At 38.7% G+C, this 16,427-nt stretch overlaps 1 protein-coding gene across 16 annotated transcripts; it reads left to right on the forward strand.

The window, feature by feature from the left end:
- Window positions 1–4,920: 4,920 nt before the first annotated feature.
- Window positions 4,921–15,730, forward strand: LOC307036314 (uncharacterized protein). Of its 16 annotated transcripts, none has more exons than XM_079676522.1 (16): window positions 5,398–5,659; window positions 7,586–7,665; window positions 7,772–7,944; window positions 9,609–9,671; window positions 9,770–10,161; window positions 10,305–10,406; window positions 10,501–10,733; window positions 10,861–11,039; window positions 11,386–12,327; window positions 12,469–12,586; window positions 12,675–12,761; window positions 13,000–13,117; window positions 13,303–13,407; window positions 13,490–13,675; window positions 13,763–13,942; window positions 14,145–15,730. In XM_079676522.1, the coding sequence occupies exons 11-16, from the start codon at window positions 12,699–12,701 to the stop codon at window positions 14,366–14,368; spliced, it is 876 nt and encodes a 291-aa protein (XP_079532648.1). In that variant the 5' UTR covers window positions 5,398–5,659; window positions 7,586–7,665; window positions 7,772–7,944; window positions 9,609–9,671; window positions 9,770–10,161; window positions 10,305–10,406; window positions 10,501–10,733; window positions 10,861–11,039; window positions 11,386–12,327; window positions 12,469–12,586; window positions 12,675–12,698; the 3' UTR covers window positions 14,369–15,730. The 16 variants fall into 16 exon arrangements, 2 of the variants coding, with proteins under 2 accessions (XP_079532648.1, XP_079532649.1); XM_079676523.1 differs by lacking the exon at window positions 10,861–11,039 and having other exon boundaries at window positions 11,386–11,479; window positions 11,910–12,327; XR_013807315.1 differs by lacking the exons at window positions 13,000–13,117; window positions 13,303–13,407; window positions 13,490–13,675; window positions 13,763–13,942; window positions 14,145–15,730 and having other exon boundaries at window positions 4,921–5,659; window positions 11,386–11,479; window positions 11,917–12,040; window positions 12,198–12,327; window positions 12,675–12,704.
- Window positions 15,731–16,427: the final 697 nt, after the last annotated feature.

The following is a 16,427-nucleotide window of genomic DNA, read 5'->3' on the forward strand; positions in this document are numbered from 1 at the left end:
AGGGCATTTCTGTCGGAGCACACACACCCACTTGTGGCTATGTTCGATGACGCTGACTGGGTAGCTCGGCTGGGATACCTCTGATATGTTCAGCAAACTCAACCAGCTGAATCTCTCTCTTCAAGGTAAAGACACAAATGTTCTTAGCTTGTATGACAAAGTGTGTGGATTCATGGAGAAGATCAAGCTCTGGCAGAGCAAATGTGAAAAAGGGGATATAAGTTGTTTCCTGCAGCTGAACGCATACATTGCTACTGGTGAATGTGACAGAGCTCCAATTGTGAAAATAGTACACACACATTTGTCCAAACTCAAGAATGAGTTCAACTCCTACTTCCCTGATATTGACAACAAGTCATCCACACTGGACTGGGTGCGTAATCCATTTGTGACGTGTATTAACAGCAGCATTCCCGCCAGACTGCAAGAAGACCTCATAGATGTGTCCTCAGATAGGAGCCTGAAGATGAGGTACTCAAGCACACCACTGACACAGTTCTGGTGTGGTGTGGAGAAGGAGTATCCTGAATTGGGGAAACATGCCCTGAATGAACTGTTGCCTTTTGGGTCCACATACCTGTGTGAGGTGACATTCTCCGCCATGACCCACATCAAGTCTAAACACAGGAACAGACTCAACTTGGAGAATAACCTGGTCACAGCTGTTGCAACAATCTCCCCCAGACTCACAAAACTGATGAGGGAGAAACAGGCTCAAGTGTCACATTAATTGGTGAGTTAACTTACTTTTTTTTTTAAGTCTTTAAACAATGGCTATTATAATGTATATGATTAGTTATGATTGAATATGATTTAAGTGTCACATTAATTGTCGCATTGGGTCACACAGACAAAAATATTCTTCTCTTCTCTATCTCTCCTCGTCACTTCTCTCCTTCTTCCACTCCCAGGTTTCACCTTAGCTACACACACACACATTTCTCACACACACACACACACATTTCTCACACACACACACACACACACACACACACACACACACACACACACACACACACACACACACACACACACACACACACACACACACACACACACACACACACACACACACACACACACACACACACACACACACACACACACACACACACACACACACACACACACACACACACACACCCGGTCTGCCACAATATATAGACTGTTAATATATCCTGGGGATCACCACGATTGATTGCGTAGTAGGGGGTACTTTAGGTTGGCTTGAAATGCTTTGGGGGTACAGTACTCAAAAAAGGTTGGGAACCACTGCTCTATGGCATACCATCCAACCTCCTCAATAAACTCCAACATATCCAGAACTCTGCTGCCCGCCTCCTCACCCACACCCGCTCCCGAGACCACATCACTCCCATCCTCCAGAACCTCCACTGGCTCCCCGTCCGTCAAAGAATCCACTTCAAAGTCCTCCTCACAACTTACAAAGCCCTCAACAACCAGGCCCCCCCCTACCTCACAGACCTGCTGCACCACCACACCCCTTCCCGCTGCCTCCGCTCATCAGAAGCCAACCTCCTATCCATCCCCACCCGCACCAATCACCGGACCTGGGGGGACAGAGCCTTCTCCGTCGCTGCCCCCTCCCTCTGGAACTCACTCCCACAACCCATCAGAGACTGCAGCGACCTCACTACCTTCAAAAAACTCACAAAAACTCACCTCTTCAATCTGGCTTTTCATGTGTGATTGTTTTTGTATTATTGACTTTAACTTTAACTATATATTTATTTGTTGTTCCTTTCTTCTCTTTTCTTTCTTTCTTCACTATTATCTGTAAAGCGTCTTTGAGCACCTGTAAAAGCGCTAACAAATTAAATCTATTATTATTATTATTATTATTAAAAGGTGAGCATATCTCTGTGTTTTGCTACCTAAAGCTACGTCGTGTGATGTCTGTATTTGCTTCCCCTGTCGCGAGTTCTGATCGCTCAGTGATGATACTTATATTTCTAGAATCTGTGGAATCTCAGCTTGTTAACATAAGCTTGTTGGTGCATATCCGATAAGTATATCGATCGATTTATACCTAGAGTGCGTTAGCATTTTTTCACTCACGGCTCATTTAGCAAAAGGTTAGGTTCTTGTGAGACTTGTGTTTTATTTAGTTAAAAATGGTTCATATCATCAGTTAGCTGAGTTTCTTCACGTTAAATGAGTATGACACATGAATAGTTTATTACATTTTAAGAAGCCCTGAGACACAGTTTCGTGAGAAAAAAAACAGGGGGGAAAAATCTTTTGAGTGTTCCCAAAGCCCCGGTGTTCTGCAGTTTGTGTGGGCCTACTGTACTGTTGCACAGTTTATACTGTAGAAACTATGTCCAGGACAAGGTGTTTCGAAGTTTTGGAAGATTCATAGCTAACCACACTGAAGATTATGGAGGTATTGATCAGTCTTCTCATATTTTTAAGACTCAATTTGTCCTCCCCCCCCCCACCCCCCCCTCTAACATCACCAGAAGTCATAATTTAAGGGGTCATTTCTCAAAAAAATCTCGTCCAAACGACAGCACTGACACTGCTCTTGTAAAGGTCTTCAATGACATCCACTTAAACACAGACAGTGGCAGAACTTCAGTGTTAGTATTATTAGATCTCAGTGCTGCGTTTGACACTGTTGACCACAACATATTACCAGACCGACTGGAAAACTGGGTGGGACTTTCGGCAACAGTTCTAAATTAATTTGAATCCTACTTAAAGGACAGAAACAACTTTGTTTCTATGGGTAAATACACATCTGAATTGACAAATATGACATGTGGGGTACCTCAAGGCTCCATCTTGGGGCCTCTTCTCTTTAACGTCTACATGCTACAACTCGCTCAGATAATGAAAAACAACAAAATAAGTTACCATAGCTATGCAGATGACACACAAATGTACGTAACAATTTCACCAGGAAACTATGCTCCAATTCAAACACTGAGTAAGTGCATTGAACAAATCAATGACTGGATGTGTCAGAACTTTCTCCAATTAAACAAAGATAAAACTGAGGTAATGGTTTTTGGAGCCAAGGCAGAACGTTTAAAAGTTAGCGCTGAGCTTCAGTCTGCAATGTTCAAAACAACAGATAAAGCCAGAAATCTAGGTGTAGTCATGGACTCTGACCTGAGTTTCAACAGTCATATTAAAACAGTTACTAAATCAGCTTACTATCACCTAAAGAACATATCTAGGATTAAAAGACTAATGTCACAGCAGGATTTGGAAAAACATGCTTTTATCTTCAGTAGACTCGACTACTGTAATGGTGTCTTCACAGGTCTCACTAAAACATCTATTAGAAAGCTGCAGCTGATTCAGAACGCCGCTGCTCGAGTCCTCACTAACACTAAGAAAGTGGATCACATCACTCCTGTTCTGAAGTCTTTACACTGGCTTCCTGTGTGTCAAAGAATAGATTTCAAAATACTGCTGCTGGTTTATAAAGCACTGAATGGTTTAGGCCCAAAATACATTTCTGACCTCCTGCTAAATTATGAACCATCCAGATCTCTCGGGTCTTCAGGGACTGGTCAGCTTTCTGTCCCCTGAGTCAGAACTAAACATGGTAAAGCAGCGTTCAGTTATTATGCTCCAAATATCTGGAACAAACTCCCAAAAACCTGCAGGTCCGCTGCAACTCGTACTACTTTTAAATCCAGGCTGAAGACTTTTCTTTTTGTCGCTGCTTTTAATTGAACTATTCATATCTTCGACAGCACTGTAACTTTTATCCATGTATTTTTTCCAACCCACTCTCTTCAGTCTGCGTACAAATGACACGACTTTACACATTGGAAAATGCGTGCAATAGATACGCTAAAGTCCGATTTTGCGTGCCTATCATACGCCAACTATTCCCATTTAATTCTGAGTCCGAGTTTTGCGTGCATATGAGACGCATGGTTACGGTCGTGTCTGAGAAGACCGGAAGCTGTGTGGTCCATAAAAACATGTTATTACTCAATATCAAGCCAAGATTATTGATTTTATTTGTAATCGTATAATGTCTGACTTTTTTTGCCGTCCGTGAGGAAAATAAATGGGGCTCAGAGCCTCAAAATACTGAAATCTGTATTGTTTTTAATCTTTTTTTCCTTCGAATTTGTTAGCCTTTTCTAAATAACACACTGTTATTTACTCAACAATAACACACTATAGACAAGTTTACGCGCCAAAACACGGGTAGCGCCATAACCCTACACAAATGCACTTCATTTCCGCCGGAAGTCTTTTGCACAGCGTCTGTCGGTGTAAACCGGTGTAAACAGTCAGACGGGCACTGGTGTAAACACAGCAATTTCGATGCTAACAGTGATGCTAGCTTGGGAACACGATTCTACTTCTTTGACTGGAGATGGCGTTACTCTCCCCCACCCGAATTCAGTGCAAAACTGGGAGGATAACATGACGACGTGGCCCAGCATAACGTACAGCAAAATTTGCTCCTACTTCGTTCAATCCATGGCAATAGATGGAAAAGCAATGGACAGTCTGAAGGCATATCATAAGGCTGCGCACATTCTACTTTGCCCACATGCTCCCGAAAATTGTTGACGATTTTGTTGAGGGAAGGTTACAGTTCTGCAGTAAATATCTCAGCATTTTGAAACCAAAATAAACTGCCTTATTTAGGTCATGCCCACAGGAGCCAACAGTTGTCTGTTGTTTACATAATGCACAATTTACATGATCTCTTTATGCTGTGCAATATATCATATGTGCCTGTACTGTTTGAGTGAAAATAAAGTTTGATGTAATTTAATTTCATTATTGCACTGTTATTGCATTATTGCATTTCATATGTTCCTTAGAGTGCTACAATTTCTTTTAACACAGTTCATCATTCATATTAAGCTCATACTGTACATAAATAACACTGAATGAATTAATTGTTGAGAGGAAACTAAAGAAATGGCTTCAACAAGAAAGATCACATGTTTAATCCTAACAGGTATTACAAATTAAAATATAAAAGCAGCCCACACAATTACATCACTATGAAAATATTCATATATAATATTAAAAAATACAATGCATGCAGTATTTGTTGTGTTTATCTGTATTTAATGAACAACATGGCTGGGTGCTGGGTGCTGGTTTGTGGTCGTAGCACTCTCTATCTAACCACTCGTTCAGGTGCTTTCTCGAGTGATTGCAACCAACTACCGCACACGTAGTTCCCGAACCACTTTTCTTCATGTTGTAATTGTTATATCCTCTTTGTCTCTGCGATATCAGTGCTTTGTCGGCACAACGGAGCTAGCTAGCAAAACAAACCCAGTCCGCCAAAACGGAAGTGCATTGCATCGAAGGGAGGAGTTCAGGATGTAGAGCGGAAACGGCTCAATAACTTGTGTATTATCCTTGTTTTTATTTATTCGTTTAATTCTATAATATTGGGCTTTTTAGCCGTCCGTCAGGAACTGATTTTCAAAATAAAGTCACCGGAAACAGACTTAGGCCACGCACGCTGGGATATGGTGTTTCCCACAAAGCACGTTTCGTTAAAGGTCCACTGGACGCAGCGCAGTCCAATTCGAGAAGGCGATTCGCCATTAAAAGAAGAAGAAGAAGAAGAAGAAGAAGAAGAAGAAGAAGAAGAAGAAGAAGACATTGAACCCTCCTTGACACGAAGTTCCTCGAGGTAAACCCGTTTTCTGTAATGTAATAAAGACATTTACAGTGTTTTTTAAATGATTTCAGCTTTTGCATCACTTTACACAGCACCATGTGTCGACATACAAGCTTACGCGTGCGAATTATTTGCTAGTTAAACCGTGAACTGCTCAGTTAGCATCATTGAGTTAGCCTTAGCTAACGTCTGTTGTTTTACGGAGCTGTTGCAGTTTAAAATCAATCGATAGTAACATAGTTGATCATGTTGTAAATATAATGGGGCTTCTTCAGTTTTTTGACAGTATTTTGGGTTTTAAAGCTTAAATTCACTCTTCGAGCCGATCTGAGATATGCTCAGATATTTGTCCCGTTGATATTTAAACAGACATTACTAGCCGATACATGATCCAGTGTATTCTGTGCATTAACCAAAAGTAAAAACGCATTAGCAGGTACAGGTTACCAAAAAACATGCATCTGAAGATGATATGTTATACATTAGGAATTCATAATAACTGAATTATTGTTAAAACCAGGGGTGGGGTTTCAAAGGAGATCTACATACTCTTGTTCCTCCATTGCTAATAGAATAACATCAATGCCCTATACCAGGGGTTGACAAAACCGCGGCCCTTTAAGCCCTCTGCTCTGGCTCCCTTGAGCTTAGACAAAAAATAAGAAGGAAATAAAATAAAAGTATTTGTAGGACTATTTATATTTTGTTGCATGGTTGAAAATGTTTCGTATCTTGTATTTTGAGGTGATACTGTGACACATAAATAAAAAACAAAACGGTTTTAATTAGGTCAACTAAAATATGCGTCACATACTGCTTGGTCCCGCGCGAGCGCCTTTTCCTGCGGGTGAATAACCTGACCCCCGGCTCGATGAGCGAACTATGGATAAATCAAAGAAAAGTACCGGAGGAACACAGGATTTAATTCTGAGTTATATGCTTTCACAGCAAACGATGCTGGTTTACCGGTATGTTTGATATGTAGAGAGAAGTTGTCAAAGGTGCTGCACTGCAGCCTTTACGAATTGAGAAACAACAGGAACAACACGGAGAGGAAGACAGCTGACGATCTTCAGTCATAATTCAATGGGGTATGTAATTTATTTCAGAAAACACTTTTTGTTATATTCCATGGAATGCTCTTAACATCCCGATAGCAATGAATATATTAAATGCTTTGACAATAAATACATACAAAAATTAATCTCTGGAAGCCGTAGCGCTGTAAAAAGCACGACCAATCATCTGAGCCGGCCCGGCTAAAATAACTGGATGGCCTACCTGCCTGTCAGCCTGTCAGCCTTCCATCTGTGCACACATTTATCTCGTGCCCTCATTGGTCATCTACGCGTTCGTGTGTGTTGGAGGAGGGACTCTGTGAGGAAGTCTGAAGGAAGAGGCATATTTTTTCCGGTTGTGTATTTTCAAATTCTAGCGCACTCGAGCTGGTTTCTCCATTCTTACCTACCCTACCTTTAACTATTTTTAGGGTGCAGCTATATGTTTTATTTTTTTCAAAGTGGGCCCATTTTAATCATATTTTTTTCCCTTCAAATGTGCAGAGGACTCCCCAAGTGCTGTGTTTAATTTATTTTAAAGTAGGCCTGTGTATTATTTTTAATTCTCCTTATAGGAGTTCTTAGTTTCTTATTAGAGGTTGTATTTTTTGTCTGATATAACAATAAATACAACTTTATTAGCTATCAAGCTATGAAATATGTTTTGCGGCTCCAGACAAAAAAAATGTTTGGGAAAAAGGAGCAAAATTGCTCTTTTGGTCAAAAAGGTTGCAGACCCCTGCCCTATACCAAAACATTTTAATCATACCTTTCCCTCATAATGCTGATGTTGGTCTAAACTTTAATTCACTTAATATTAGGCTAGTTTAAATTACAGCTAGATCTATGATCTAACTAACACATTCTTTTTTTGTTTCAGCACAATGTCAAAAGAAACTGAAAAAACCAACAAACTAGAAGCTCTTCTTCTGCTTGGGGATGCATATGTTGAGGACACAGGCAAGTTTCTTGTTTTTTTTATACCGAAAGTGTCATTATTTAAATCCAGTTAGTTAATGCCCATTTTTTCTCCCTCTGTGTTTCATTACATTCCATGTCCATAAAGAAACTCAACAAGGAAACTCAACAAGGAGACTCAACAAGGAGACTCAACAAGGAGATGCAAAAAGAAGATGCAAAAAGAAGACGAACCACGTCCAAAAGTGACCTGGTGGAAGAGAGACCAAAATGGGCAACGTGTGGCCAGCCGCAAACGAAGGAAAAAAAGTTATTCTAATGGTTAGTCTACATTTTATGAATTTAATCAAAGTCAGTATATGTTAGGGATGCACCGAATATTCGGCCGCCGAAAATTATCGGCCGAAAATGGTTAAAAAGGCCCTTTCGGCCTCACCGAATGTCATAGAACAGGGTTACGTTGGTAAGCTAACGTGTTGTTGTGATGACGTAATCAAAACGCGGCGACAAGCACGGCGCGCGACCATGCTCGCGGCTGGCTCACAGCCAACATGTCTGCCGCTTGGAGATATTTAAAAATATCAGAGAAAGAGGAGCGGATTGCGATTTGTAAAACGTGTTCAGCTGACATTTCTCGAGGGGGTGTAACTGCAAAGACTTTCACCACTTCGGGATTACTCCACCACTTGAAATCAAAACACCCGGACAAATATGCGGAGTAAGATCAAATCACAAGCACTGACAGCGAGAGACTGTTCAGCGCTGCCTCTCATGTGCTTGATGAGAAGAGGAACAGACTTATGGCTGATAAAGCAGAGAAGCTACTGTTCATTAAAAATAACCTCCCACTTTTCCTTAATAAGTAGACAAGGCTGGCTTATCATAAGCTTATCTAGTTCTACATGCCTACTCTATACCCACTTTCCTGAACAATTTTCATTGTGAGTTATAATTCACCATCTCAGGTTATCATTAGGGGGAAATGACAGCAGCACAGTGTTCAATATATTGTACTTTCGGTATCTAAATGATACAATGTTGTTTGCATTGCTCATGAGGACAGACCACCTTATTTGCAGATTCTTGAAATTGTAATTTAATTTGTAATTGATTGTGGATTTTGTATCCAGTTTTCACTTTATGTATCTTTATACAATGTTTACTACTTTGCTTATGAGGACAGACAGCCTTATTTACAGATTCTTGAAATTCAATTGTAATTTCATTTGTAAATAGTTACATTCATGTGGATTTATCCAGTTTGCACATTTGTATGCATGCACTTATAGGTGCATTTGTTGTTGTTGAAGGCCTGGCTGTTACAGTCTTTATTTACACTATTTTGTTGTAGGCCTACTGGCCTAGATGTTTATGCAGTTTTAAAGCACCTTGGCTTTGTTCTGAATGCACTTTGTTGTAGTTATCCTACAGAGAAAAGAAAATGCACTTGACTTGGAATTAATGTACTGTATGCATTCAAAAGTGCTGAATAAATGTTTTATGGACCCATAATAGTGATTATTATTTAAGTTAAGTTTTGCCATAATCATTTATTTTTCCATAATCAGGTAGCTGAACAACATTGGTAAAAAATGTATACATTTTATATATATACATATATATATATTTCTATTAATCATTTTCGGCATTCGGTTTTTGGCCAACCGTTTCCTATTTTCGATATCGGTTTCGGCCAAGAATGACCCATTCGGTGCACCCCTAGTATATGTGATTTAAAGTAGCCACTGGTTTAATAATGCTGTTGATACTTAATATTTCTATATATTTGCACATCGATTTTGTCAGAGGACTAAGGACTAAAACCAATAAGCGGATGTAAATGACATGATAATGCAAAAAAAATACATTGAGCTTTGATATTTTTCATGTTTGCTGAAGGTTGGTGTTTTTGTAACATTTCTTTAAATCTGTCAATTAGCTAAAATAATCTGTTTAATGGGTTTGAATCATTTCCCCCCAAACAGATGGTACTCCTCCATGCAGTAGTTCCACGATAACAACACCATGTCTAAGCTACCAAGATCCTGGTAAGAAAAAAGCTACTTTTGAATACTTTTTCTAGATAAGGTATGTTTCATATGAAATGTTTTCCTCATGGTATGTATTTATATTTCTGCATTTAAAGATTTTAATATGCAGAGACTAGAAGACCTTCTACGGGACTCTGAGACCATTAAGGAGCAAGATGTTGGCGATGTGCCACCATTTTCATCTTGGACTCAAAGGCAAAAGAGTTTCAACAGTGTTGGCAACAGGCGAGGCCACAGAACGTTGACAACTTATTAATAACTAAGAATATCGTCAAGATGACCTGCAATCACTGTCTCCTGGAAGAAGCTGTCATCCGTTGTGAGGAATGTATGCCATCAGAGTGGTTTTGTGCAGAGTGTGATATCTTGGTTCATGCAAAACACACTCTGCACAGTAGGCAAACCAGCTGTAAAGTATTTTACAAGTACATTCCTCCAACAGAGTCTGTGAAACTCCAGGATGGCAAATACATCATTTCTAAACAAGGTTAGTGTCCCATTTTTTTAAATTGATCAGCCTTTTTTCCCCCTCACAAAAAAACTCATTTTAATCTCAAATTGCATTCTGTTATCATAGTGCTTGCTTACAACAATGTTAAATCTCATCCTGATTGTACTTTCACCTTGCAGACCGTTTGCTTCCAACATCCTTTCCTTCAAGGATATGTTCTTGTGAAGTTTTCGATGTTGCAGTCTCTGTTGGTAGACCTATCATATTGGTGTGCATAAATGGTAGGTTTTGGTGAAATTGTTTTCTTTAAAGTATTTTTTAACTAATACATTACTCTAATTCATTGTTATTGTTTTTTTCTTTATGTGTTCTTAGGCCGCTACGATCTTAATGTTCCAGAGCTAACATGCAAACATTGCACTAAGAAATGGGGTCCAGAATTCAATGACTTGGTTAGGAGTGGATACTGGCCAGCTACCATGCAAGCACAGACCCTGTTCCACCCAGATCTGTTCCATTCCTTTGAGGCTATGAAGACGGCAGCTCCAGGAATGTCTAGACAAGCCTTTACTGCAATGTTGGACCAGAGAACAAAGCAGTTTGGAAGAGTAAGTACAAATGTGAAGCTGAAAGACAAATACATGTATTATCATAATAAATATATTTAGGGCCAAATATGGATGAGCGAGATATGATACAAAATATGATAACATATATAATGTATTTTTATTTCAGACTGGCAAGGTGAATGCAGATGCTTTTCAGAGAAGCTTTCTGCAGTATGTGTACTGCACATTTGAAGAAAATAAACTTCTGGGTAAAGAGCCATTTGTCTGTCCAGCCTGTAGCCCTGAAATGGTGGCTGTTTCAGTAGATGGCAATAGGAAACTTTACAGGTTCCAGAAAACAAACCAGTAAGTTTTTTACATTGACAAAGCAATTGTCCTTAGTCCTTGTATTTTAATTTGACATTGGGATTGCTAATTTTATTTATTTTTTACATTACATGTCATTTGTTAGACGCTTTTATCCAAAGCGACTTACATACATTCAGTACAGTGGACAATCCCCACATGAGCAATTAGTAGCTATAGTTCTTTCCTGTTATATAGCTGTTAAAACTACAGCTGTTGAATCTAAAATATTTCTGTTAGACTTTATAACCTTGTTTTGAAAGATGTGCTTTAAATATAATTATTATTATTATTCCTATGTTCAATTTGTAACTAGAGTGGTTATCTATAATTCCTTTTCTTATAGGAGTGAAGAGCCAGGCTTCTTTGACGGAGTGTTTTTAGCCCAAGACTCTGAGGTTTCCACTTTTGTGGAGGATGTTCGAGGGGCTGTCAAAAGTGTGAGTTTTAAATTAAGCAGAGCAAAATGTATCTCACCTTTCTTAATAACTAATAGAAGTTAAAATAGTAGTAACACAGTTGCCTTCATATTTTTTGGGAGATGGGATAGAAGTGTTGAGACCAGATGACAGGGTGATGAGGTTAGCAATGCGGTCAAACTGTCACAAACATTATTGCTGTAAAACTGGATTGAAAAAACAGCTAAATTCTAATCCAGAATATATTACATATTTGGAGCCTTCCAATTATCCAAAAACAGGTTTGTTATTATCCAGGGAGTTGCATATCCAGGTGAATCTGGCAGTCGAGCACAAAACACTTGTGTGTAATAGTTTACATGTTTGATAATACCACTGGTTGGTCCCACTAACCAGTGTTTTGATAAATAACTTCTGATAATGATTCTCTAAAAACGATTTACTTTGGGAGACTGCAGGAAAAGCAATGTGTGGGGAATCTCACTGGACAGCAGCAAGGGAGACCTCTAAGCGAGCCAACAAGTTGGATGAAGAAGGTGTTGAAATTGCTGTGTGTAGGCATGGATTTCTTCTCAAAGGCTGGTAGTTGTCTTGATCATTTTCAATTAAAATATTTGTAGATAATCTGAAGCCTTACCTTCAATCTGCTTTGTACTCACTATTTTTTTTTTGTTTTTAAAAAAAACTTTAAATATGTATAGAGGAGAAATCTTTGCCTATCCGATGTTTCTCCAAAAAGAGTTCCAGAGTGCCTCACTTTTGGCAATGGACGTGACGTGTCAGAAGCCTTGCCTCATCTTCAGCCCCTAAAGGAAATGAGACATTGCTTGTCTGTGATGCATGCCAAAGCCCACAGCACCAAATGCGAGGTGAGGATTTGAATTACTTTAACAACAATTCATGGTAAATCTGACCACTACACATGAGTCTGAACTGATCCAAGAGAATGTTTTAAGTTATGAGTTGTTGACCTTGAGATTTGCATCAACATTGATTACCTCATGCTTTAGATTACTTGGAATGCACGGAACCAGTAGGGTGCCGGCACCACTCTTGGTGAAGAAGTGGAACAAGTAAACAGCTTCTTATCCAGATGTGGCCTAACAACTAAATACATGGCCAAGTCAGGTTTGTGAACTTGTTTGGGCCCTGTCTTCCTGTAAATGTACACATTTATATTTTATAACATTGTAATGGGATGTATTCTTCTTCACAGCAAGAACTGCTCACAGTCCATGCTATGGGCTGGAATCATCGCAAAGAGAATGGCCTCCACATTGCCATGTCCTCTAGATTCCAAAAAGTATGTTTGTGTATTGAAATGGAGATAACTATTTTAAGCTGTACAATTTGATATTTAAGTCCACCCAATATATATAAAAATTACACCCCCATATAGATATTGCAGTGGTGCAGGACTAGCGCAACGAAATTCATTAAATATGTTATTGTGTTAATTTCCTCCTTAAAATGCATACTTTTGGTTTATTTTCATTGAATTATTTTATAAAATGGCATGATTCTGTTTTGCTATTTTGCAGACAGCAGAAAAGACAGAGGCTGTAACTGAGAGCCTGAAGAAAATGCAGGACCAGTTGAATTGCTCTGATGACATGCTAGAACTGTGGGTTGATGATGTCAAACAGTGGGCCAGTAAAGGTAAGAACAATGCTGTTTTGACGTATACATAAATGGAGTCGGTTCATAAAAACTAAATAATGCTGTCCAAATTAAACTTTGTCCTTTAGTGTGCCTGTTAATGTGCCTGTTAGTGTGCGATGTGCAAATAACAGACCTTGATTGTGTTTGAAACTTGTTTTCTTCTTTTTATCTTATTCATTTAGGAAGTGCATCAGCCAGTCCTGCAGATGCTGGTTGTTTGCAGATCTCAATAGAAGCACTCTTTGTGAGCATTTGCCAGAAAAAGCACTACCTTTACAGACAAAATGGTAAGCATTTTGGGACATTTATTGGTTGTGTTGATTAAATCCCGTCAGCTCTTTTGTAATCTATGTTTTACTCTCATTACAGATCGTAATAAAAGGCGTCAAAAGATCGTCCAAAAGGTTGCCCAAGAAAAGAAAAGGTTGCTAGAGGACATCCACAAGTACAACCAGCAACCTGATGGTGACCCTATTGACACCAACTCGGTTGTGGAGAAACTCTCAACCAAATCTGCAGAGAGCATGATCTGGCCTTGGCAGGAACCCAACAGAGGTGCTGTATAAAGATTTTACTTCTAATCTACAAAACTGTAGTAATAAAATGTGTTCATTAATGTGAAATGTTTATATTCATTCTCAGACGGTGTGGACATTCTCACTAAGAAGGGGCTGTTTGACCAAAAAATGCTTCTGTCACGACTGACAGAAGAAAAGCAGATCCTTGTGAAGGAGATGATGCAGTACTGTCAGTACCTCAAGGACTCTGTATCAAAGGTCCAGATACTGATGGCCCCAGTTTCATTGATCACACAGACAGGAAGTAAGTGAACCACATGGATTTATTCACTTTAAAATACATAAGCCAATGTTTTTCAAACCAGCAAAGGCAAACACACTTTAAAGAAGATTTTATCCATCTGTTTGTTTTTATTTGAGTCTGACTGCATTCTAGTCTTTCTTGACCTAAATACGTTTTCTCTGAATAATTTGCACAATTTATATGTTTGCTATATAACTTGTAGGCTATCCGAATGGAATCACAGAGGAGGGGTACAAGGGCCTTATGTGTCATATAAGGAGAAATCTGCATGACCTCAGACTCAAAGAGCAGACAGTAGCAGGCGCCTACAGAGGAATTCTGGAACCCAGTCCTAGGCTGGTGGAGGACGAGGACATGGAAGAAGAAAAAGACTGGCAAAGTGACAACAGCTCAGATGATGAAGATGACGCAGAAGAAGGGACTTGACTTGTGGAAAGTTACTTGGTGCCCTTATGCAGTTCTATAGTTAAAGCGGACATATTATGCTTATTTTCAGGTTCATATTGTGTCCATATATATGCCTTTACTGTTCTTCCTTTTCAAAGCTCCCTTCAGCCATTCTGACTTAATAGTCAGATTTCAGCTAGCTGACTGTTTTAAGTGAATAAAAAGGTAGTAAAGTTAAACCAAACACAAAGCAGTCTAACAACTAACCTGTGGTGTTTAGCTAGCTAACAGGCACAACACTAGCACGCTAAGACAGCGAGCTAACATGTAGATGTTTCCGTCTGGATTTGATTAAGTGTGCAGTTTTTACATTAAAGCGGACATATTAAGCTTATTTGAGTTTGAAATGAGTGCTTCTACTGTGACATGTTTCCATGCTTTAATGTTGAAAAATTACTTTTTTTCTCATATTACCTGTGCTGCAGCACCTCTTTTCTTTACTTTGTCATATGCATTATCATATATTGTAACCTGTGTTTTGCTACATATGCTCTTTTATCTTACCAAAATAGTAATAAACTTGATTTTGTACATAACTGATGTCTGTAAATATTTACTGATACCCACTTGATATGTTATTACATTATAGAGTTGTCTTCACACATCAAATAATTAGCTTGAACTGAGGTTACAGCCATTTATAACAGAGATTGATATTGGATGTGTAACATAATTCATAACTAACTAGAACCTATGTTGAGGATCGGGAGAGGGACAACAGTTCTTCCAAAAAGCACTGGTAGTGTAAGGGACATCTTAAAGGGTCAGATAATAAAGACAGACATTGGCAGTGTAACGTTGTTGTAATGTGTAAAGCCCTAACACTGAGTACATCAAAGTAACAATTCAACAATATTAACCACATAGTCACCACTTGTCATAGGCTACTATCGGCTATAAAGTTTAATACAAATATTACCAAAAATGTACCCAATACCCATTAAAACATCCAAGTTGGATCATTATTTAAAAAAGCTTACTAATCTGAGGCCATGCATAGGAAATATCTCCCATTGTAAAAACTCATCCACCAGTGGTAAACAAATGTAAATGTATTAAATCGATGTGGGTGGTTGTGGAAATACTGGACGTGACATTGTGAGATTGCGTTGCCATGCAACAGCTTTGGTTCATGTTAATTTACAAACTCTTCAACTACAACCCTAGTTATATTTAAAACATTTTTAGAAGGCCTTGCGAAATACTTTAATGTAAATTAAAATGTGAAGGAATGTGTGTATAACAAAATACATCCGTCATAAACACAATACCGGAAACAGACGTAGTGATGTGACGTGTGATCCTCAGCTGATTGGATGTTTTAGCCGCAAAGCATGTTGGGATATGGTGTTTATGCGATATGAAATCTGAAAACATGTTTTAAAAATAAAATAATACTTTATTCCGAGTGTGCTTGCTTTTCTCTTTGGAAGTCATCACATAAATGCTTTATAATACACGGTTCGGCTGCATTAAATATTATTGATCTGCCGTTGTTCTCTCTTAATAGAGCCCTGATGAGAAGACTTCTGGACAAACTGAAGAACTGCCGCCGAAACATACGTGACGTGGATCATAAATATATAAGCAATTAGACAACATCTTCAATTTATTTTCACACAATGCGTCTCCTCGCAGTATCAACACTAATTCGGCTGACTTTTATATTTGATCCAATCGGTAGATAGGCTGTATTTACACCATAATGGTGCACAGCTGAAAGACAGGGACTTGTATTTTTTTAATTTTATTTGAATATAAGAATGTAATTACTGAGTTGAGAGAATATTCAGGGGTTTTGGGTGATGGGAGACACATCTATGGAATCAGAATTTCAATAGCTTACCGTTAAATGACGGATATACCTTTCTCTCTGCAAATCAGATATTAATGTGAAATATTATAGCAATATCCTGTAAAATGATGTGAAAACTTGAATAAAACTACACATATTCAGATGTTATACATGCATACGTGTCCTACACTAATAATACAAATTATGTTATTATGGCATTGTATGCTGTGTGTATTTATTTCA

The sequence above is a fragment of the Notothenia rossii genome (genome assembly GCF_949606895.1).
Source record: "Notothenia rossii genome assembly, chromosome: 4".
Classification (NCBI taxonomy): Eukaryota; Metazoa; Chordata; class Actinopteri; order Perciformes; family Nototheniidae; genus Notothenia; species Notothenia rossii.

Excerpts from the sequence above, each read along its gene's own strand:
- LOC307036314 (XM_079676522.1), top strand. The coding sequence starts at position 12,699 with ATGGGCTGGAATCATCGCAAAGAGAATGGCCTCCACATTGCCATGTCC. Across the intron at positions 13,408-13,489 it reads CTACCTTTACAGACAAAATG|ATCGTAATAAAAGGCGTCAA; the intron begins GTAAGCATTTTG and ends CTCTCATTACAG. Across the intron at positions 13,676-13,762 it reads TTGGCAGGAACCCAACAGAG|ACGGTGTGGACATTCTCACT; the intron begins GTGCTGTATAAA and ends ATTCATTCTCAG.